At 58.7% G+C, this 23,904-nt stretch overlaps 1 protein-coding gene across 3 annotated transcripts in view; it reads right to left on the bottom strand.

Moving 5' to 3' along the window:
* Positions 1–5,618: 5,618 nt before the first annotated feature.
* The window catches only part of SLC12A7 (solute carrier family 12 member 7), a 60,538-nt gene continuing 42,252 nt past the window's right edge, over positions 5,619–23,904 (bottom strand). For all 3 annotated transcript variants that reach the window (XM_055245839.2, XM_063619597.1, XM_063619598.1), the window contains 7 exons: positions 21,623–21,818; positions 18,807–18,976; positions 18,562–18,693; positions 15,382–15,489; positions 12,480–12,658; positions 8,608–8,741; positions 5,619–7,702 (listed from right to left, as the gene is read on the bottom strand). In XM_055245839.2, coding sequence (XP_055101814.1) covers positions 7,611–7,702; positions 8,608–8,741; positions 12,480–12,658; positions 15,382–15,489; positions 18,562–18,693; positions 18,807–18,976; positions 21,623–21,818 — 1,011 coding nt within the window. In that variant the 3' untranslated portion in view covers positions 5,619–7,610. The remainder of the gene's footprint in view (positions 7,703–8,607; positions 8,742–12,479; positions 12,659–15,381; positions 15,490–18,561; positions 18,694–18,806; positions 18,977–21,622; positions 21,819–23,904) is intronic.

Genomic DNA, 23,904 nt, shown 5'->3' with positions numbered 1-23,904 from the left:
GTGAATGAGTGGGTGGGTGAACGAGTGGGTTAGTGTGTGAATGAGTGGGTTAGTGTGTGAATGAGTGTGTGAATGTGTGAATGAGTGGGTGTGTGAACGAGTGGGTTAGTGTGTGAATGAGTGGGTTTGTGAACGAGTGGGTGAGTTAGTGTGTGAATGAGTGGGTTAGTGTGTGAATGTGTGAGTGTGTGAATGAGTGGGTGGGTGAACGAATGGGTTAGTGTGAATGGGTTAGTGTGTGAATGTGTGAACGAGTGGGTGAGTTAGTGTGTGAATGAGTGGTTGAGTTAGAGCACGAATGAGTGGATGAGTTAGTGTGTGAATGAGTGGTTGAGTTAGAGTGGAATGAGTGAGTGTGTGAATGAGTGGGTTAGTGTGTGAATGAGTGGGTGTGTGAATGAGTGGGTGAGTTAGTGTGTGAATGAGTGGGTGTGTGAATGAGTGGGTGTTAGTGTGTGAATGAGTGGGTGTGTGAATGAGTGGGCGAGTAAATGCGTGAATGAGTGGGTTAGTGTGTGTGAACGAGTGGGTTAGTGTGTGTGAGCGAATGGGTGAGTTAGTGTGTGAATGAGTGGGTGTGTGAGTGGGTGGGTTTGTGTGAATGAGTTAGTGAGTGGGTGTGTGAATGAGTGGGCACGTTAGTGTGTGAGTGGTCATTTGTGAATGGGTGTGAACGAGTGGGTTAGTGTGTGAATGAGTGGGTGAATTAGTGAATGAGTGGGTTAGTGTGTGAATGAGTGTGAATGGGTGAGCTAGTGTTTGGGTGTGTGAACGAGTGGGTGAGTTTGTGTATGAGTGGGTGAGTGTGTGAATGAGTGTGGACGAGTGGGTGAGTTAGTGTGTGAATGAGGGCAAATTAGTGTGAGTGGGTGTGTGAACGAGTGTGTTAGTGTGTGAATGGGTGGGTGAGTTAGTGAATGAGTGGGTGTGTCAATTAGTGGGCGAGTTTGTGAATGAGTAGGTTAGTGTGTGAATGAGTGGGTGCATGAACGAGTGGGTTAGTGTGTGAATGAGAGGGTGTGTGAGTGGGTGTTAGTGTGAATGAGTGGGTGAGTTAGTCTGAGTGGTTTTGTGAATCAGTGGGCAAGTTAGTGTGTGAGTGTTCGAGTTTGTGAATGAGTGGGTGTGTGAATGGGTGAGTTAGTGTGTGAATGAGTGGGTGTGTGAACGAGTGGGTGATTTAATGTGTGAATGAGTGGGTTAGTGTGTGAGTTGGGTGTGTGAACGAGTGGATGAGTTAGTGTGTGAATGAGTGGGTTAGTGTTTGAATTAGTGGGTTAGTGTGTGAATGAGTGGGTTAGTATGTGAATGAGTGGGTTAGTGCATGAATGAGTGGGTGAGTTAGTGTGTGAATGAGTGGGTGAGTTAGTGTGTGAATGAGTGGGTGAGTTAGGGTGTGAATGAGTGGGCGAGTTAAGGTGTGAATGGGTGTGTGAACAGTGGATGTGTGAATGAGTGGGTTAGTGTGTGAATGAGTGGGTGAGATAGTGTGTGAATGAGTGGGTTAGTGTGTGAATGAGTGGGTATGTGAACGAGTGGGTATGTGAACGAGTGGGTTAGTGTGTGAATGAGTAGGTGTGTGAATTAGTGGATGAGTTATTGTGTGAATGAGTGGGTGAGTTTGTGAATGAGTGGGTGTATGAACGAGTGGGTGAGTGTGTGAATGAGTTCGCGAGTTAGTGTGTGTGGGTGTGTGAATGAGTGGGCGAGTTAGTGTGTGAATGAGTGGGTGTGTGAATTAGTGGATGAGTTAGTGTGTGAATGAGTGGGTGAGTTTGTGAATGAGTGGGTGTATGAACGAGTGGGTGAGTGTGTGAATGAGTTGGCGAGTTAGTGTGTGTGGGTGTGTGAATGAGTGGGCGAGTTAGTGTGTGAATGAGTGGGTGTGTGAACTAGTGGGTGAGTTAGTGTGTGAATGAGTGTGTGAACGACTGGGTGAGTTATTGTGTGAATGAGTGGCTGTGTGAATGAGTGGGCGAGTTAGTGTGTGAATGAGTGGGCGAGTTGGTCAATGCGTGGGTGTTTGAGTGGTGAGTTAGCATGTGAGTGGGCGAGTTTGTGAATGAGTGGGTGAGTTAGTGTGTGAATGAGTGGGTGTGTGAACGAGTGGGTGATTTAATGTGCGAATGAGTGGGTGTTAGTGTGTGAGTTGCGTGTGTGAACGGGTGGGTGAGTTAGTGTGTGAATGAGTGGGTTAGTGTTTGAATTAGTGGGTGAGTTAGTGTGTGAATGAGTGGGTTAGTATGTGAATGAGTGGCTTAGTGCGTCAATGAGTGGGTGGGTTAGTGTGTGAATGAGTGGGTTAGTGTGTGAATGAGTGGGTGAGTTAGGGTGTGAATGAGTGGGCGAGTTAAGGTGTGAATGGGTGTGTGAACGAGTGGATGTGTGAACGAGTGGGTTAGTGTGTGAATGAGTGGGTGAGGTAGTGTGTGAATAAGTGGGTTAGTGTGTGAGCGGGTGGGTGATTTAGTGTGTGAATGAGTGGGTGAGTTAGTGTGTGAGTCAGTTAGTGTGTGAATGAGTGGGTCGGTTAGTGTGTGAATTAGTGCGTTAGCCAGTGTGTTAGTGGGTGAATGAGTTGGTGACAGTGTGTGAATGAGTGGGTTAGTGTGTGAGTTTGTGAGTGGGTTAGTGTGTGAACAAGTGGGTGAGTGTGTGAACGAGTGGGCGAATTAATGTGTGAAAGAGTGGATGTGTGAACGAATGGGTTGGTGTGATTGAGTAGGTGAGTTAGTGTGGGAATGAGTGTGTGAGTTTGTGAATGCGTGGACAGGTTAGTGTGTGTTAGTGTGTGAATGAATGGGTGTGTGAATGAGTGGGTTAGTGTGTGAATGGGTGTGTGAAAGAGTGGGTTAGTGTGTGAATGAGTGGGTTAGTGTGTGAATGGGTGGGTTAGTATGTGTGTGAGAGTGGGTTAGTGGGTGAATGGGCGAGTTAGTGTGAATGAGTGTGTGAACGAAGTGGGTGTGTTAATGTGAGTGGGTTAGTGTGAATGATTGGGTTAGTGTATGAATGAGTGGGTGGGTGTGTTGAGTGGATTGTGTCAATGAGTTAGTGGGTTAGTGTGTGAACGAGTGGGCGAGTTAGTGAATGGGCGAGTTAATGTGTAAATAAGTGGTTGTGTGAATGAGTGGGTGTTAGTGTGTGAATGAGTGGGTGTGTGAACAAGTGGGTGAGTTTGTGAATGGGTGCATTAGCGTGTGAATGGGTTAGTGTGAGTGGGTGGGTTAGCGTGTGAATGAATGTGTGAATGAGTGGGTGGGTTAGTGTGTGAATGAGCGTGTGAATGAGTGGGTGGGTTAGTGTGTGAATGAGCGTGTGAATGAGTGGGTGGGTTAGTGTGTGAATGGGTTAGTGTGTGAATGGGCTAGTGTGTGAACGAGTGGGCAAGTTAGTGTGTGAATGGGTGAGTTAGTGTGTGAATGAGTGGGCAAGTGTGTGAATGAGTGGGTTAGTGGGAATGAGTGGGCGAGTGTGTGTTTGTGAATGAGTGGGTTAGTGTGTGAACGGGTGGGCAAGTTAGTGTGTGAATGAGTGGGCGAGTGTGTGAATGTGTGAGTGGGTTAGTGAAGGAGTCGAGTGTGAATAAGTGTGTGAGTGGGTTAGTGTGTGAAGGACTGGGCGAGTTAGTGTGTGAATGGGCGAGTGTGTGAATGAGTGGGTTAGTGAAGGAGTTGGCAAGTGTGTGAATGAGGTGTGTGAAGGAGTGGGTTACTGTGTGAAGGAGTGGGTTAGTGTGTGAATGAGTGGGTGACTGCTCTAGCCGAGTGCTTGCTGCTTGGGAAGCACCGGCCAAGGCTAGGAGGCAGCCTGGTTTTCGGGGTCCCAGGGAAGGGGACACCTAGGGGTCTCTGGCTGGGCCCTAGTCCCAGATTTGTGGGCATCAGTGGGACTCCCTGCTGGAATTTGTGAGCACGTGGCCCTCAGGACAGCAGGCCCACCCCAGCCGGCTGCTCCTGTGCTCTGAGTCCCGGGTGTGGATGCCTGGATGCAGCCGGCACTCACCCCTCGGGGGTCCGAGGATGACGCTGCTCTCACGGTCACTCTCCTGTGGCCCGAGAGCCAGAGCAGGACCCGCCACCCTCCTGTGCCATGTCCCTTCCTGTCACCATGTGTCAGGCCCGCTTGAGACGGTGCCCAACAGCTTCAAATACACAATTCGCCCTTCGTCGTGCACGAGGCAGTGTTCCAGCGTGTTCAGTCACATAAGCTTCACCACAGCCATTTCGGAACATTTTCACCCAAAAAGAAATCCATACCCTGTAAGCAGCCTCCCCCCTCCCCCATCTCCCCCCATTCCCCTTGACCCACTCCCAGCACCCGCCAGTGCACACCCTGCCTCTGTGCCTGGCCCGCTCTGGCATTTCGTGTTGTGTAGTCCCAGTGTGAGACCCTTTGTGTCCAGCTTCCTCCCAGGCCTGAGGCTTCCAAGCTTGGTTCCTGGTTCTAGCCGAGTGAAGCCCGCAGCAGGCACGGCCCACGTGGACTCAGCATGTTCTCGGACTGCATTCATTTTGGCTGCTGTGAACTTGTACGCACCCATTCCTGAGGCCGTGCCACACACCTGGAGTGGACCTGCCAGAGAAGGGGCGGCTCTGTCTCACGCTTTCAGGAACCACAGGCCCTTCCTGCGCAGCTGCAACCCTGCAAGAGGGGTCCGATTCTGCACGTCCTCCCCACGATTCTCCAGTTTTGGCTGTGGCCATCATAGGTGTAAGGTGGCATCTTACGAGTTAGAACACGCTGTCCCCACTCACGGTAGACTCTCTGGTGCCTCCATCCTTACATAAATTTTTTTTTTTGAGACGGAGTCTTGCTCTGTCGCCCAGGCTGGAGTGCAGTGGCGCAATCTCGGCTCACTGCAAGCTCCGCCTCCTGGGTTCACGCCATTCTCCTGCCTCAGCCTCTCCGAGTAGCTGGGACTATAGGCGCCCGCCACCACGCCCGGCTAATTTTTTGTATTTTTTAGTAGAGACGGGGTTTCACTGTGGTCTCGATCTCCTGACCTCGTGATCCGCCCGCCTCGGCCTCCCAAAGTGCTGGGATTACAAGCGTGAGCCACCGCGCCCGGCCATCCTTATATAAATTATAAATCGAATGGCCGGGCACGGTGGCTCATACCTATAATCCCAGCACTTTAGGAGGCTGAGGCAGGCAGATCACTTGAGGTCAGGAGTTCAAGACCAGCCTGGCCAACATGGTGAAACCCCATCTCTACTAAAATACAAAAATTAGCTGGGCATGGTGGTACATGCCTGTGATCCCAGCTATTCGGGAGGCTGAGGCAGGAAAATAAATAGCTTGAACCTGGGAGGCAGAGGTTGCAGTGAGCTAAGATGATGGCGCCACTGCATTCCAGCCTAGGCAACAGACTCTGTCTCAGAAATAAATACATAGATTGGGTCACTTCAACACACAGCACTAGAAGTTTGGGGTAAGGTCATTTCCAAGCTGATGACATGATTTGGAAGCCCTCGTCCAATTCATATGGTCACTCTTCAGCCACCTGAATTGGCTGTGGCTGGTCAGCCCTGACGCTCCTGCTAGAGAAGGGGCGGCCAGGACATTTTCTCCAGCTGTCTTTTATGCTGAACGAGACTCCAGGTTCTTCAACATACTGAGATTTCATAGCATTTTATTTTTCTACTAACAAAATCAATCATACAAAGAACAAAGAAAGACAGGGAACCTCCAAAAGGAAACGGAGTCAATTGTAAATGGCTGTAGTTACTGGTTACACGGAGTTGACAACACAAAAGATGCCTGGCGCTTGCGTGCAGAGGCTGCAGCCCAGGGCGGAGGCAGAGCTGAGCCCTCGCGAGGCGTTTCGTGTGCAGAACTGAGCGGCCCTCAGAGGCATCCAGAAGGCAGGGCTGTTTTCCAGCCACCAACCAACGTTCAGAGCCAGCACCAAGCGGCCACCGTGCCTCTAGCCTGCTCTCCTCCAGGTGCAGGGGACACAGGACCTGCCGGCCCCATCCAGACACGGAGGAGCATTTTGCTGCTCAACTCGTGCTTAGCCAAGGCAGGCAGAGGCTGTGGGAACTGCTGAGCCCCGCTGTGATGTCTGGGACAAGCTCTGGGCAGCAGCCATCACTCTACAGCAACGCCAGCCCTAGTGCGGCTCCTCAAACATCTGGAGGCACAAGTGCAGCCTCTGCCCTGATTTGAACTTCGTTGATGGGGCTGATTCCCTCGGGAGACCATGCAAGCTGGACGTAGCCCAACGCCTGGCCATCTGGGGCCTCTAGTATAGAAGCAACCTCTTTATGGACAACCTCATTACCATGTAACTCCCCGGGGTGTTTAAATAAATAAATACGCCACACAGAAAGGGAGGCCAAGGTCGGTGCCACTGCCCGCAGCCTGCAAATGTGACCACAACCTACAAAGCAGAAACAGCGGAAGTGCAAAGTGTTGGGCCCTTGAAAGCTATCTCTTCAGTGCCACCACTGCCTCCATGCAAGGCACAGGCCATGGCAGGGGACGCCCGGGACTCAGCCGGACAGACCTGACAACAGGAGCCACTGCTGCCCGAGGACCTCCCACGCGGGGGCTGTGTTTTCCTTCCCTGGAGCGCCGGGGTGGGGATGGCACATGGGAGCCTGCTCAGAGGCTGAACTGTGCGCCGCGCTCCTAGGGTGGGGTGGACAGTCCTAGCTCTCGTGGGCCGTGGGGGGAACTCACTGTTCACTCTGCGTGCGTGTGCCCCTGGGTTTCAGTGCATTCGCCTGCGTGAGGCACTGATCGCACTGGTGGCTGTGGGCTGGGCCCTGTCAGTGCTTATGAAAAGAAGTGGCTGGTTTTCTGAAGGCGGATGGAGACTTGGACAGCTGCAAACACAGCCCAGCATGGCAGAGCCACAGCTGGCGGCTCCTTCCCAGAGCATAGGCCCTGACGAACATACCGTGTTCACCACACACCTGACAGATGATCCACCACATTCTGGAAAAGCTGAGTTCCCTTTTCCTGATGGCCCCAGCCCACGCCTCAGCTCGTGAAATGTGGACCTGCCGAGCCCAGATGCTCCCACACGAGGGTGACACAGGCATGGACAGAGTCCTCCAGCTTCACTGCCTTGAGGTACAGAAACACAAAAACAGTCAAGGAACAGAGTGACTCTGAGGTGACCGGGGCCCTGAGTGGAGCCACGGCCAGGGCTGACATTTCACCTTCATCATCAGGGACAGCTTCAGCTCCGGGTGCTCTTCCAAGAATGTTCTGGATGGGGTAGAAATGCAACCTAGCCACTGGGTAAGTCCAGCCAAGGAAAATAACTTCCAGAAACCAAGGCGAGGGCTCGCTGGCTTCTTGTGACCTGCGAGAAGATCCGGCCACGTCCAGGTCACTCCTGCAGCAGTGTCTGCCCTCAGATGCAAGGAAATCCTCCAGCCACGCCCTGACTTGCTGAGCATGTTGTTTAAGGCTGCTGAAGAGGAGAGCCCCAGGTGACGGGCCTAGAAACTTCCATAGGAAGCCCCATGGGCAGGTTGGGCGGCATCACTAGGGGACAGGTGTGTTTGCCGTCTGTTTCCCTGGGCCAAGCCCAGGAGCAGGCTGCCCACGCCATCCTCCGTGCCTGTCCCAGAGTGCCGTGATGCTGTTGGGCGTTAGGAGTAGATGGTGATCACCTCCCGGCCGCCACCCCTGACCAGGAGGACTCTGTTCAGCCCCTCGGTCAGGACCTCAAGAAACTCCATGTCTGTGGTCAACAGAGTTAAGGCCACAGCTGATCTCACCTGGGCGTGTGTAGCTGAAATTGTGATAACAGCGAGGTTTTATCGTCTTCCTGGTTAGCTAAGATTTGGTTTGAGAAACCCAGAGCCAAGGTGAGAAGAGAGGTGGGGAATAGAGAGACCCCCAGGCGGGGAGAAGCAGGGCAGGGGAGAGAAGGGCCGGTGCTCAGGAAAGAGAGAGAGCACCGTGGCCACAGGGAGGACGAGCAGAGACAGCAACACAGCCCACGGTGCTGACCCCACCCGACAGGGAACCCCAGCCAGGGGACTGGGTCCTCGCCAGCCTACAGGGGACCTGGGCCACAGCTTCTGACCAGGACATGTCGAGGACATGCCCTCACTGGCCCCGGTTCTTGGTGCCAACCTGGCAGGGATGTGCCAGGTGTCGCCCTGTCTGTGCCAATACGCCCAGATGCACCGCGGAGTTCTCCTTCCAAACAAAGCACAAATTCCCAAAGCTGCGACTAATCGTGGCCTTAAAGCCGAGAGCTGGGCTCCTCACCTGCCACCATCGTTGGCGCAGGGTGGGGCTGAGCCCCAGCGGAGGTGGTTCCAGGATGCACAGCCACTGTGGGGGTGCATGACGGGGAGCCTCCCAGCCCCAGGGCAGCCCTGAGCACCCGGGGACAGTGGGGCTGGGGTTGTAGGTGGGCCCTCCCTCCCCCACACCAATGCCAGGGTTGGCCCCAACTCCGGCCCCATCACCACTGGGCTCAGAGCCCCACTGCATCCCGTTCGCAGCTCCCAGGGCCTGGGGCTGAAGGAGAGGCGGGAAGCCAGCCTCACTCACAGCACCCACAAACCCAGGTCTTAGCGAGAAGCCGCCAGGGGATGCCCGCACGCCCGGCAGACACACTGCGGGAAAGGATACAGTTCTCGTCTCCCTGCCGGTTTTTGGGAGGACCTGGCATGTTGAGTAGGACCAGCTGCGCGTCCTGGGACTTGTTGAGGACGACGCCATTGAGCTTCACAGCTGTGTGCATCCGCCTGACATTGGACTGGTCCCTGCGGGGGGAGGTGGGCACGGTCAGCGGGCGGCAGGTGCACCCCACGCTCCGGACACGAGTCTGAGCCGAGCCCTGATGAGCTGCATTTACATGTGTTGCAAAGGGCTGTGTGAATCAGGATCAGGCAGATTCTCTGACCCTGAAGGATGCAGAGGTGGCGGCTCAGAGCAAGAGGCGCTGACTGCAGCCGGGGCGGGCGTTCAGCAGCGGGATGCTTTGGCCTCCAGGGACCTAGAACTCAGTCCACTAAGGCTGCCAAGCTTCTAAGGGCTACAGTCACACAACACAAACCGCAAGCGTGTTCTCAACTACATCTACATCTGCGAAGCAGGCAGAACAGAGTGGAAGCCGTCTGGGTGTCCCGTGTGCCTGATGCCTTCAAGGCTAACACATTTCTCTTGACATCTACGCGTTGCCCCTAAACCCCACGTCAGACGCTGCCAAGCACAGACCCGTCAGGCTAGGCACACAAGGCCTTCTCTCCGAGGTTCCTGATACAACTGGGTCCAAGGGGCTGGAAGCTCAGGAAGAAAAGGCTCAGAGTCCCCCACACCGGCCTGTGCAGCCATTGCTGCTGAAGCTCCCAGGCTTGTGACAGGGACAGGGTCTGCCGAGAACTCAGCTGGAGGCACAGGCGCTCACAATGGCCACTATTGGGGTCCCCTCCTACAGCCCACCCTGCCCCTGCCTGGCCAAGGGCTAAAGGACAAGCACTTCCACCGTGTGGCCGTCCAGCCCCCGCCTTCCGTCCTCACTGACAACGCAGCTCTGCTCCACGACCCTCCCTGTCTGCTCTCTGAAGCTGCTGTGGCCAGTCCATGTCTCAAAGCGTCCCCGGCGGCCTGGGCCCGGCCACAGCCCCCCAGGAGGCTCCCCAGCCAAGTGGGTTTGGGGACACTGCAGAATCATGCCGTGAGGCGCTCAAGCCCCTGCGGGACACAGCTTATCTCCCTCCTCTACCCCATGGTCCCCTCCTAGGCAGGCCCCTAAACTGCAGCAGAACTGGCGTTCCAGGAGGCCACCTCGTGAAATGCCAGCAGAGGGCAGCCCTAGGGGAGCACTCGCGTTTCTGTGTTGGAAAAACCTGGCCCGTGTGTGGACTTGCAAGTCAGAGCGGGTCTCAGGCCAGCTGCAGTCAGTGCAGTAGTGACTGTGGCCCCCTGGGGAGGTCACCAGTGCCCTGGACGCAGAGGGGCAGCGGCAGACAGACAGAGGCCGCCCATGCAGGGTCACGGAGAGGCCCCACGGATGCCATCCAGGCTCACACCCTTTGATCCACTTGACGCTTAAGCCAAATAAACCTCATCATAACCACCAATTTCCAGGAGGAACACAGGGAGAGACCTTTTATCTTCTCTCCAGCTTGGTCTAATTACAGATGGGGTCTCTGTCCACAGCACAGTCAAGGGGCTTTCATGCCAGGAACTTTGAATTCCACTTCTGGATAGACCACAATTACCAGTGTGTTTGGGGACAAAGAGCAGCTCCAGGAAGTGAGAGCAGGCCAGGAGCACAGGGGGGTCAGAGTGGGCAGCATGTCCACAGCCAGTGAGTGCTGGGGTGAAGCGGGGACCTGGCCCTTGGCTGCTGGTGGAGTGTGCCAGCCGCCACCCCAAGGAGGACCAGTGCAGACACACTGACGTGTACACACACAGGCATAGTCACAGTAATACACAAACACGTGCACACATAGGCATGCAGTCACATTAATGTGCAAACGCGTGCAGACACACTAACATGTAAGACATGCATAGTGTGTGCACACAGACATGCACACTAACATGTACATGGATGTGCACACAGGCAGGTACACGTCCACCGGCAGGTGCGCTGACAGGTACACGTGAGCACGCACACAAACAGACATCCCTAAGTGCGCCCCCGGGGACGTCACAGTAAGCCGCACACATCTCACGCCTGCACTGCCCAGAAGTGGTCAGGGCCGACCTCCAGATCTTCGGAGGGCTTCTCCCAGCCCAACCCCGAGGAACTGCTGGGCCAGGAGAGTCAGTGCCGTTCCAGACGCACGCCCCACGTCAACACAAAGCCCATGCGTCGTCCATTCCGGCCCACCTTCTCCTGACCCTACAGGCCTGCGGGGACCTGTCCCTGCCCCAAGGGGAGGCAAGCCCCGGCGCTGGGAGGAGGCACAGGTGCCACTGCGGGTCCCCGAGTGTGTGTGCCTGTGCATGTGTGTGTCAAACCCTACTCCTAGGTCTACGTCGTTCTGCGGCTTTAATCAACACGCTATTCTGAAGGCACTTTCAGATTTACAGAATGGAGCAGGAACTACAGGGATTGCCTGCACGCCTCCCACATAGCTGCAGTTTCTCGTCTGATTAATCCAGGTTTCGGGGTTAAAGATAAAAAGGGAAGCGTGGCTCAGGCCCCAGGCACTGCCCGCCCACAAGGAAAACACGGCCCAGGCGGTTACTGGCGGGGGCAGGCAGGGGACAGAGACAGCATTGAGGACTCCCAGGGAGCAGCTTGGGGGTCTGTCCAGGGTACTCCCTCCCACCTGCCCCGGAGCTCAGACGCAGGCAGCTCCCGCCCGAGGGTCCAACCACACAGAGAACTGATCCGCACCCCTCTCCGCCTGGAGGCTGGACAGCTTTAACAAGGAAGGCATTCCGGGTGGGGACGCGATTCAGCTAGCACCCAACCCAGAAGGACGTGGATGGACTCACTGACGGGCCCTGCGAGGCACACGCCTCCCCTCCACTCCAGAGCGGCTCGGCCACCTCCCAGGTCTCAGCTCCTGGGCCTCACTTAGGAAGAGGCTTCAGGTGTGTGCTGGAGCCACCGTGAAAAGAGGGGAGCGAAGGCAACAAGAAACTGACATGGAAGCCGCGGCAGCTCTGGGTAAGCTCTGGCTGCACACGGACGCACACAAGCCACCGTGCACGGGGCAGGCACAGGCCTAGAACACGCACACAGACACACGCAGGCCACGCACACACAGGCATGAAGGGCAACCGGGCCCGGAAGGCGACCTGGTTGTAGCGAGTGAACTTACAGGTTTCCCCATTCTCTATGCAGGAGAGAAAAACAAGAGTGCGTTACTAACCTCAGGAGAGCGCACCAGGCTGTTCCAGATATCACGGCTGCCCGGGAGAACGCCGCCTCGTCCCACCCCACAAGGCCCGGGCGCCCCCAGCCTTTCCTGAGAACCTGGCTTCAGGGTCTGGCTCTGACCCCGGGTGAGAAGTGTCTCTGTCGCTCTCATCCAGAACTCAGAGGCTGCATCTGCAGAACCAAACCCACACCCCCAAGGACCCTGTACAGCCCTGGGGTTCGCAGCCCAAGGCCACAGGTGGGAGCCTGGGCGTAGGGCAGGCCGTAGGGCCCGACAGCAGCCTGAACAACCCACGGGGTGAAGGCCAGGAATTCCGTGCCCAGTGGCACACGCCTCCTCACCTCCATGGAACAGACCCATCTGCCTGCCGAAGCGAGGCTTCCCTGAGCACAGCAGGCCTGGCCGCAGGGCTGACTTCAGGGCCGGCCCAGGTGCCAGGAGGACCGCTCGGCACCAGCTGTGGGGTTAACATCGGGGTCCACCCTAGGTCCTACAAGGTCCCCTCAGCGCCCACTCAGGCAGCTCCCTGCTCTCTAACGGGCCCGCTGGCCTGCAGGGTTGCCCCGAAGCTCTTCAGTGGTCAGGGAAGGGACTCTGTCCTCACGCCAGGCCAGCACTGCCAAGATCTGTTCCCCGCTGGCCACACGCACGGACACTCACGGCTTCATGCTGAAGAGGTCTTTGAAACCGGACAGGCTGGTGTCTCTGTTCCTGTACTTCTCAGCGATCAGCTTCTCCCTGGTCCAGGTCATCTGCACCTTGTCTGGCGTAGGCGGCGCTTGGGTCCTGGCTGCCGCTGCGGTGTGGGACGCGGTGTTCCTGTCGTGGATCAGCTGGGCCTGGCGGGCCCGGGACTCGGTGAGACCAGCCGGTCTCAAAACTCCTCCGGGCAAGAACGACCCAGCATGCCAGGCCGGAGGTGAGGCCAGCTCACAGAACCTAAAGGGCCCTGCGCGCCTGACCCGGGACCCAGCCCGGCTTCCCACAGCGGCCCTACACCGCCCCCATGACTGCCACCCTCCTCCCAGGCTTCCCGACCGAGCGCTCACCCCCTCACCTTCCCGCCCTGGCCCTGAACTGGAAAGGCCCCACGACCCCGTACTGACAGGAGGGGACACGTGATGGCAGAGTCTCCCCCTCACCTGACAGGGCTCCACCCACGCGGTGTTCACCCCAGACCACCCGCTCGCCCACATGACCAGCACGCAGGTGTCCCTGTCTCAGGGAGGCTTGGGGCAGGTGGGGCCATTCCAGCATCCAGGCCCTGTCCCCGTGGAAGCAGGCTGTGTCTGACCAGCCAGGGGACGTTTGGGGGCCGGTCAGGCTGACAGGGGCCCTGTGGGGCACCGCTGGGGCCAAGACAGGGTCGGCTCCCTATGCGTCACTTCTGATAATCCGAGGAAAATGAAAACACCGTCCGCGCCCCTAGCTGTAGGCGCCGAAAGGGAAGTGGCGCCCTCACCGCGAGATGGCACCAATGGCTCAGCCCCTGGTGGTTAAACACCCTCCACGGGGTTCTCATTCCTCCCTGCACCCTTCACGCCCTCCGTGCTGTCGTGACCAGCATCACAGGTAGGCCAATGGGAGCTCCCGGACACGGGCGCCACCTTGGAAGTGCTATTTATGCACACACCGGAATGGCCACCTCTCCCACTGTGGCTGGAGCCCTGCCTGAGTTTCTGATGCAGCCCGGAGAGCCACTTGCCCCAGGGGCATCAGGAGTTTGTGAGCCCCAGGATGATTTTAAAAAGCCAAAGGCCCAGAGTGATTTCACTGGACCGGGTTCTTCCTCCCCGGATAAAAAATGTTTAACTTGGATGTCGGGTCCATCCCGAAAGGGAAGAGGTTGGCACAGATGGGGGAAGGCCTGGGGCTGCCTCCCTCTCTGGACACGGACAGTGGGCCCCAGGCCTCTACTCACTGTGGCTGGCGCTGCAGCCACCTCACAGCCCGGCCCGGCCTAAATTTCCCGCGGCCTTGAACACGAAACCAGAGCCTAAGGGCTGCCCGCTCTCGGCAGAGCCAGCGCCGCCCACCTGGCCCTGAGGGCCACCGTGTAAGGCACTAGAGGGTGCCCACTCAGCGTCTGCACAGCAGCTCAGCCAAACCCCGGCCTCTGCAGAGCGGTGACACCTCCAACCCCCCGCCCCAGGAGGGGCCCTTCAAGCTCAAGCTTGCTGTTCCCGCTCTCGGTCCCTCCTCGGCCAGCATTTGCTGACTCTCCACACTGAACTTCCCATCAAGCCGTGGGCGGATTCTTGTTCTTAGCTGGACCCAGGCTGAACCCTTGTGATGCCAGGGCGACCCTGCCGGATCTCAGGGACCTGGACCGGACAGAAACAGAGGATGTGGGTCCTCCCAGACACTCCCGGCTGCCCGGGCCCCCGTGGAAGGGGTCTCTGTCCACAGACAAGCTGGACGTCCCCCTGTGTCCTGCATCTGTGCCCACCCTGACCTGCCCGGGGTCTGGGAGTGGGCAGGGCCACAGCTCCATGCGCCTTTTGCTGTTGGAGGAGAGCGATGGTCGCTGCTTAGTGATTCCGGCTGTCAGCACATATGGCCCCACATGCAGACCCGTGTACCGAAGCTTCCTGCTGAGGCCGAGGCCCCAGGGCAGGCAAATCCTCCGTTCCTGCCACCGCTGTCACTGCAGTCTCAGAAAACCCAACACCTGCACCTGGTCTGCAGACACAGACACATGTGTGATGCCAGCCTGGTGGGACCCATGAAGACCCCATGAGGCTGTGACCTCACAGAGCTGAGCATCCCGCTACCAGGCGACCCCTGTGCCGTCCTCCAGTGTGAAGTCACCACAAAAACGCCTGCCCTCGGGGTCTCACGGTGGCCATGGTGCCTAGGCCAGTGTAACTCAGGTGGACACACCCGGACGTCCTCAGCAGCCTACAGTTACCCACGGAGCCAAAGCCGCTGCAGCCAGGTGGGGAGCTTCCACACGCGGAGGCTGCGCAGGTCTGCGTCGGTGGGGGGTCGGGGTGGTGGCACCTCTCCTCCGGCTCGCTTCCCTCCCTCCCTGCACACTCACTCTCCCCTCCTATTTGGTCTTGGACAGGACAGAAATCTGCACGCTGCGGGGAAGGGTGCTCAGGGGCTCCAGGATTTCAGGCTGTGAGACAAAGCAGCCATCGTAAGAAGCTGCGGGCACTCATCTGGCTCAGAAGCCGCTGACCCTGTCAGAGGGCACTGCCCTTGGGGAGGGTCCCCATGTCTCCTGCCTGCATCGCTGCTCGGTTAGAAAAGCTAAGTTCAAAGGTCCCGGCCCTCGTCCCTTCCTGCACATGAGCGTGCATCTGGCAGGCCGCCGTTCCTCTAACCAGGCACCCGCACGCCCAGGCTCCGATGAGCTCTGGCTCTGACGCCACTCCTGTGCTCCTGCAGGGCCTCTGCCACCTCCACGCAGGCTGGGGGCTGAGACTGCGACGCAGCACCTGAGGCATGCTCTCTGGAGGACCCTCGTGGGCTGCAGGAGGGTCCCAGAAAAGACTCAGCAAAGCTGGCTGTACTTCTCAGAAAGCCTAGTCTCTGGGCCGCGGCCCCCACGTACCTCTCGCTCCTGCTCGTTCTTGGACAGCTGCATCTGCTTCAGCATCTGCGATCTCTGCTCCATCATTAGTGTCCTCTCGTAGGTGAAGGCAGATATGTCATTTTCAACCTAGAAAGTTCCCAAGTACATAGTAAGCCCGGTGTGCACAGAACCACGGATGCCTCCAACACCACCCCGGTACCCAGAGACTGAGCCGCCCTGAATGGTGGGAGAGGCATTGCGTCCTGGGCCCCACAGGCCCCCTCTGGCTCTCAGGCCCCCCGCCCAGTGGCCAGGAAGGTGTGAGCACACGATGGGCAGTCACGCCGCACACACGCTCTGCTCATGTCCCTCCCTTGGGACCCTCCGACCGGGCACAAGGGCAGCTGTGAGGACAAGGCCATAGCCACAAACCAACCTGGCGCACGTAGCTCAGGGCGAGGCACTGCCCTGTGGGGCTGCACGATCCACGCTCACAGGTGTCATTGTCTATGCTCAGGGGGGCTTGGCACCATGGGAAACCCACCCAGGACACACGGAGAAGCCACGGCACAACCTCAGCGCCCGCTGTGCAGGACCCTGGGTCTCACCCATTGCACCTGCCGTGCAAGACCCCCGCGTCTCACCCGCTGCACACGCCATGTGGGACCCCCGCGTCTCACCCGCTGCACACGCCGTGCGGGACCCCCGCATTTCACCCGCTGCACACGCCGTGCGGGACCCCCGCATTTCACCCGCTGCACACGCCGTGCGGGACCCCTGCGTCTCACCCGCTGCACACGCCGTGCAGGACCCCCGCGTCTCACCCGCTGCACATGCCGTGCGGGACCCCCACGTCTCACCTGCTGCACCCGGCTCATGGAGTTGGGAGCAGCTGTGCCTGTTAAGCACCAGTATTTAAAACAGCACACCAGATCAGGCGCGGTGGCTCACACCTGTCATCCCAACACTTTGGGAGGCCGAGGCGGGTGGATCACCTGAGGTCAGAAGTTCGAGACCAGCCTGGCCATCATGGTGAAACCCCATCTCTACGAAAAATACAAAAAAAAAAAAAAAAAAAAAATTAGCCAGGTGTGGTGACGTGTACCTGCAGTCCCAGCTACTCAGGAGGCTGAGGCAGGAGAATTGCCTGAACCCAGGAGGTAGAGGTTCTAGCCTTGGTGACAGAGTGAGACTCTGTCTCAAAACTTCTTTTTAAAAAAATAAACAGCATGCCAGACTGAATGGCAGCGGCCCACACGCCCCTCTCCAGCCAGGTGACACAGGGCCACGGAGGGGTGGGCAGCCCCAGCCCTGCCAGAGACATGGCTGGGAGTATGGGGGGTGCTGGGAGCTCCAGGTTCCCGGACTTCAGAGCTAACAACCCCTGCTCAGGAGCTGGCGAGCTGCTTCTGGCACCACGAGGGGGCTGGGGGGTGCGGCTGAGGCCATGAGCTCATTTTGCCTGTTCCCTCTGGGCCCCAGTGGCCGCCCCACCTGGCCCCCTGGCAAGGCTGGTTCTCCCAGGCAGCATTTTGTTACTATTTTACTAAGTGGTTTTATGACTTGGAAATAACGTTATTCATACGACTATTAGCACCAATAACCCCTACAACCTTAAACCTGCAAAGCCTCGTCCAAACAAGACAAACTCCAGCCACTGTCCCCAAAGACACGGCCACGTGGAAACCAAGCCCAGTGCACAAAACTGGGCAGAAAACCACCCAGCACCACGCAGGCCTGCGGCCCTCGGCCTAGGAAGGTCCTGCAGGGCAACAGGAAGAGCAGCCCCATAGGACAACCGAGTTCCACGGGAACGGACACAGAAACACACAAGGTTGTCGGTGAGGCACGAAGCTGTGCCTGGCCTCACTCACAGCCCAACAAACCAGCAGCAGGTGCTCGGGGCTTCTACCATACCCAGGGCTGTGGGGCTGGGGGGATGGGGGGCTGGGGAGACCACACCTCCCAGGCTGCTGCAGGGGCACAGGTGGCTTCCTGGGGGACAGCGTGACAGCCTCTATCTAGCTTTATGTCTTCCCAGCACCCACCTCCAGGAGTCCAGGCCACTGAGGGCCTGCAAAGCCATGCGCTGGGGTCACGGGAGCCAAAAGAAACCAGGGCTTTGCGGGTTCTGACTTCAAGGCCAGTGTTGTCGGTGTGATCCACGTGGGGTCAGAACCCACGAAGTCCCGGGACCGCCAGTGGGACCAGAGGGGAAGGCACAGCCGTGGATCCCGGTGGGCTGGTTGGGAACAAGCACGGTTCCATCCAGCACAAGGGGCCCACCAGACCCCCGGGATCCAAAGCTCCATGCTTGGGGGCAGGAAGCAAGGGCTCCAATGTCAGGCCTCCGCCCATCAACCCCGTCCTCTCCAGGCGTGAAGGACCGGACGAGTCTCTGTCCAGGCCCTGCCTATAGCTGTCCCACGCGATGGCCGAAGCCTGGCCTCACTCTGACCAGTGCCCCTCTCCCCGGGTCCTGACTGCTGACGTGTGGTTTCCAGCCGTGGGACCATGAGCGCATCTGGGGAGAGCACCCAAAATGGGAGGTGCTCAGAGGTGCACCCACCATGGCAACACCACTGAGGTGTGAAGTCCTGGACGGGGTCCTGGGCCGAGGAGGACACAGGACCATGGGGGACACGGAGATGCCAACGCCAGCTCTAGGGCACCACCCACGCCGTTACACGAGGTGTCAACAAGGGACACACGGGGCTCTGTGCTTTCTGTGATGTCCCAGCGATTCCAAAACCAAGTCTCCTTGACCACCCCACAAGGCCTGGCAGCCCCCGCCACAATCGCCACCACCTTCTCCTCCCCACCTCCACCTCCACCTCCTGATCTCCAGCTCCTCCTCCGCCTCCACCTCACAAGGCCCACAGCCCTCCCCGTTTGCCCCCCACCCCCCCCCACTTCCCCCCACCTCCTCCCCTCGAGCCCGCAGGCCTCACCATCTCCACCACCTCCCCCCACCTCCCCCCACCTCCTCCCCACCTCCCCCCACCTCCTCCCCACCTCCCCCCACCTCCTCCCCACCTCCCCCCACCTCCTCCCCACCTCCCCCCACCTCCTCCCCTCGAGCCCGCAGGCCTCACCATCTCCACCATCTCCCCCCACTTCCACCCACCTCCTCCCCTCGAGCCCGCAGGCCTCACCATCTCCACCACCTCCTCCCCGCAGGCCTCACCATCTCCACCACCTCCTCCCCGCAGGCCTCACCATCTCCACCACCTCCACTTCGGCGCTGATGCGCAGGTGGTACAGGAACATCTGCAGGTCCTTCTTCATCTGGATGCTGTTGTCGTCCACCTGGGCCACCGTGAAGATGCGCATCCGGCACTTCCTCCACACCTGGAGACGGGGTGGGCATCGCTGCAGGGCCTTGGAGGAGCCCGTCCTGGCCCGCAGCACGTGGGGTGGCCGTGCTCCGGCCAGCGTGTCCCCGTCCCCGTCGCGTGCCCCACCTTGTGCTGGCGCAGCAGGAAGGGCAGCAGCATGAGCATGCCGCCGTCGTGCACGATCCACCACACGTCGATGTGGCCCCCGCCGAAGCGCTCCTGGTTTTGCGGAAACGAGTCGATGTTCTTGGCTACCAGCAGAGCCTGGTGCGCGGCGGTGGTGTCGCGGACGGTGTCTGTGGAGAGAGGCGGCCGTCCGCAGGTCATCTGAGGCCAGGGTGCAGAAGCGTCTGGCCTCCCCGGGGACTCACAGCCAGTGCAGGGGCGGGCACGGCGAGGCGACGGGGGTCCCTGCAAAGCCCCCACCCTCACTCCATCAGCTCCTCCAAGGCCCAGCCAGAGACTCACAGCAGAGTTCAGTTGTGGGTCATGTGCCCAGGGACTCCCCCAGCCCCCGCGGGGCTCTAGAAGGGGAGGGGAAGGCCTGGACACTTTCAGATGGGGAGGGAGAGCCTGGACACTTTCAGATGGGGAGGGAGAGCCTGGACGCTTTCAGATGGGGAGGGAGAGCCTGGACACTTTCAGATGGGGAGGGAGAGCCTGGACACTTTCAGATGGGGAGGGAGAGCCTGGACGCTTTCAGAAGGGGAGGGAGAGCCTGGACGCTTTCAGATGGGGAGGGAGAGCCTGGACGCTTTCAGAAGGGGAGGGAGAGCCTGGACGCTTTCAGAAGGGGAGGGAGACACTGGATGCTTTCAGATGGCGAGGGAGAGCCTGGACACTTTCAGATGGGGAGGGAGAGCCTGGACGCTTTCAGAAGGGGAGGGAGACACTGGACGCTTTCAGATGGGGAGGGAGAGCCTGGACACTTTCAGATGGGGAGGGAGACACTGGACGCTTTCAGATGGGGAGGGAGACACTGGACGCTTTCAGATGCGGACGCTTTCAGAAGGGGAGGGAGACACTGGACACTTTCAGAAGGGGTGGGAGAGCCTGGATAATTTCAGATGGGGAGGGAGACACTGGACACTTTCAGATAGGGTGGGAGACACTGGACGCTTTCAGATGGGGAGGGAGAGCCTGGACGCTTTCAGAAGGGGAGGGAGACACTGGACGCTTTCAGATGGGGAGGGAGAGCCTGGACGCTTTCAGAAGGGGAGGGAGACACTGGACGCTTTCAGATGGGGAGGGAGACACTGGACGCTTTCAGATGCGGACGCTTTCAGAAGGGGAGGGAGACACTGGACACTTTCAGAAGGGGTGGGAGAGCCTGGATAATTTCAGATGGGGAGGGAGACACTGGACACTTTCAGATAGGGAGGGAGACACTGGACGCTTTCAGATGGGGAGGGAGAGCCTGGACGCTTTCAGAAGGGGAGGGAGACACTGGACGCTTTCAGATGGAGAGGGAGACACTGGACACTTTCAGATGGGGAGGGAGAGCCTGGACGCTTTCAGATGGGGAGGGAGAGCCTGGACGCTTTCAGATGGTGAGGGAGACACTGGACGCTTTCAGATGGAGAGGGAGACACTGGACGCTTTCAGATGGGGAGGGAGAGCCTGGACGCTTTCAGATGGGGAGGGAGAGCCTGGACGCTTTCAGATGGGGAGGGAGACACTGGACGCTTTCAGATGGGGAGGGAGAGCCTGGACGCTTTCAGATGGGGAGGGAGACACTGGACGCTTTCAGATGGGGAGGGAGACACTGGACGCTTTCAGATGGGGAGGGAGAGCCTGGACACTTTCAGATGGGGAGGGAGAGCCTGGACGCTTTCAGATGGGGAGGGAGAGCCTGGACGCTTTCAGATGGGGAGGGAGACACTGGACGCTTTCAGATGGAGAGGGAGACACTGGACACTTTCAGATGGGGAGGGAGAGCCTGGACGCTTTCAGATGGGGAGGGAGAGCCTGGACGCTTTCAGATGGGGAGGGAGAGCCTGGACGCTTTCAGATGGTGAGGGAGACACTGGACGCTTTCAGATGGAGAGGGAGACACTGGACACTTTCAGATGGGGAGGGAGAGCCTGGACGCTTTCAGATGGGGAGGGAGACACTGGACGCTTTCAGATGGGGAGGGAGACACTGGACACTTTCAGATGGGGAGGGAGAGCCTGGACGCTTTCAGATGGGGAGGGAGACACTGGACACTTTCAGATGGGGAGGGAGACACTGGACACTTTCAGATGGGGAGGGAGACACTGGACACTTTCAGATGGGGAGGGAGACACTGGACACTTTCAGATGGGGAGGGAGACACTGGACGCTTTCAGATGGGGAGGGAGACACTGGACACTTTCAGATGGGGAGGGAGACACTGGACGCTTTCAGATGGGGAGGGAGACACTGGACGCTTTCAGATGGGGAGGGAGACACTGGACACTTTCAGATGGGGAGGGAGACACTGGACGCTTTCAGATGGAGAGGGAGACACTGGACACTTTCAGATGGGGAGGGAGAGCCTGGACACTTTCAGAAGGCCGCTCCCAGAGCCAGGGCCTTTGACAGCCTCAGAGCACACATCCTCGGGTCGGTGGCCTTGAGGCCCATTGGGACCTGACAGTGCATGGGCCTGGGGACGTCGAGGGGACAGCGAGGAGACGGTGAGGGGACAGCGAGGGGACACGGAGGGGACACTGAGGTGACAGTGAGGGGACACAGGGGATGCAGAGGGGACAGTGTGGGGATGGCGAGGAGACAGCGAGATGGTGAGGGGACAACGAGGACAGTGAGGCGACACAGAGGGGACAGTGAGGGGATACAGAGGGGATAGTGAGGGGACACTGAGGGGACGCAGAAGGGACAGTGGGGGGATGCAGAGGGGACAGTAAGGGGACACTGAGGGGACAGTGAGGGGATGCCGAAGGGCCGCCAGCCATACCTACCCACAAAGTTCTTCCAGGAGAAGGGGTTGTCCTCCTGCTTCCAGGACGCAGGCCAGGCCATGAGCACCGTGTTGTGCTTGAGGCCGCCCAGGCCGGCCGACTGGATCAGGTGGGACATGCCATCCCGCAGGCTGGATGCGACCACCAGCTGGCAGAAGCCCTTGGTCTTCTCTGTACTCATTAGGGAGCGTATGTTCTGCGGGAGACAGGACAGGTTGGTGCTACAGCCCCCAAGAAGCAGGAATGGGGTGCGCAGACCCACACCCATCACCCACGGTGACCAGGGCACCCCCCGACCTCTGTGGACCCAGCAGGAGGGAAGGCCCGAAGGCTCAATGGTGTGCCGCGGTGCTCCAGGCCGCTGTGTGTGTGTGTGCGTGTGTGTGTGCGTGAGTGCGTGCTCACACACTGGGGAGACACAGAGCAGGTGCCACTGATGCCACGTGCAGGTGACGTGGAGGGCTGTTCTGGGCACATAACGCCAGGCAAGTTCTCTGAGGCGATCCACAACATCCCAGACCCACCCCCAGTTCACTCGGATGCTCTGGGCCAGGTTCATCCACCTGGTGCATCAGAAACACCCGAAAATGGGCCAAATTAGCAACTCTTCAAAGGGAGGCCGTGGGGTCCAGGATGAAGCACCCTAAGAGCAATGGCGGGGGGGTTGGGGGGGGCACTGCCGTGTGGTCTCCTCCTGGGGTGGGTGGGGGCGGCACTGCCGTGTGGTCTCCTCCTGGGGTCGGGGGTGGGGGGGTCACTGCCATGTACAGTCTCTTCCCGGGGTGTCTGATGAGGCTGCACCACGGAACGGCTTGACTCCATGGGGTTTGCACATGCGTGGCCGAGGACCTGCCACACACTAAAGCCATGCATGTGTGGACGCAGGCCTCCCACCCTCTGACCCTCAGGCCCTGGAACCCCAGGGCCTGCCCTGCTGGGTCTCAGCCTTGTGTAGTACCAGTGGCTCCTTCCCACCTGATTCTCCCTTTTGGAGCAAACGTGCCTCTCCTGGCCTGTCCCCTGCTGTGTTCTGGGATAACCACTTCCTCACTTGCACAGATCTACAGACAGAGCAGTTTTGTCCAGGACGGACCAGACCCCACATTTCACTGGCTTCTGGTTTGAATGCTTAGAGGATGAGATTTGGGAGCTCTGAGCAATGAGATGTACATGAGACTTGGGACTCAGAGCTGGTCTGTGCAGGGCTGAGACTTCAGGAGACACTGAGATGGGGTGAACGTACTGTACCTGTGTGGCAGACATGAATTTTAGGGCCCAGAGCGCAATTGCAGTGGGTTGAATGGTGGCCTCAAAAAAGAGGATACCCACATCCCGGCCCCAGGAACCTGAGCACGTGACCTCATTTGGAAAACCTGTCTTTATGGATGTGTTGAAGAACCTTGCAATTAGGTTATGATCTTGAGAGAGCATCCTGGGTCAGAGGTGGGCCCTGAAGCCACTGACAAGTGACCTTACAGGATGAAGGCAGGAAGAGCTCTCAGACTGGGAGGAAGAGGCTGCGTGGAGGTGGAGAGGGAGGCGGAGGGACCGGCGCCCAGGGTCGCCTGGGGCCCCAGGAGCTGGAGGAGGCGGGAGGATCCTCCCGGGAGACTCTGGAGGCAGCGCGGCCTGCGGTCTCCTTCATCTCAGACTCCTGGGCTCCAGAACTAGGAGAGAACAGATGCCCTTTGCTGTGAGCCGTGTGGTCTGTGTCCCATCACAGCAGCCCCGGGCCACTCAGGGATCAGAGCCACCACCTGCCTCCTTTGCCAAGATTCCAGCGGCCTCTACGTCAGCCTGACTGGTATCCTCACCCCTTACCCTGGCTCACACCTAGAGCTCCACCAGCCCTTCACACACAAAACAACACCGTGTTCTCCCACAGCCCCGCTCCTCCGCAGGCAGCCTCGCCCTCACCCTGCTCTCCAGACACCTCCACCTTCTGCCCAGCTGCCTGGGGCAAGATGGGACAGGGTGCAGGGCCAGCAGATATGCCCCTCTTTGAGACTTTTGTTTAGGTCGGGAAAGGCCTGAACATGTTACCCCCAAGGGGCACCAGCCAGCGAGTGGAGGCAGGGGCCCCAGAGAGGCAGAGACCGGCTGGAGGTGGACGCTGCGGGGTAGACACAGCGGTCCCTGGGCAGGAAGGCGCAGGGAAGCACCTGCATCGGGGGTCATGTGGGAAGAAGGCAGGAAGCGCGGCTGTTTCAGCAGCCCCTTTATGTGGCTGCTTCTCATCCCCACGAGACCCCTCTGCAGGGCAATTCAGGTTCTCCGTTCTT

This window comes from Symphalangus syndactylus, chromosome 16 (genome assembly GCF_028878055.3).
Source record: "Symphalangus syndactylus isolate Jambi chromosome 16, NHGRI_mSymSyn1-v2.1_pri, whole genome shotgun sequence".
NCBI classification, from domain to species: Eukaryota; Metazoa; Chordata; class Mammalia; order Primates; family Hylobatidae; genus Symphalangus; species Symphalangus syndactylus.
This window is presented reverse-complemented; position numbering and strand designations above follow the sequence as displayed.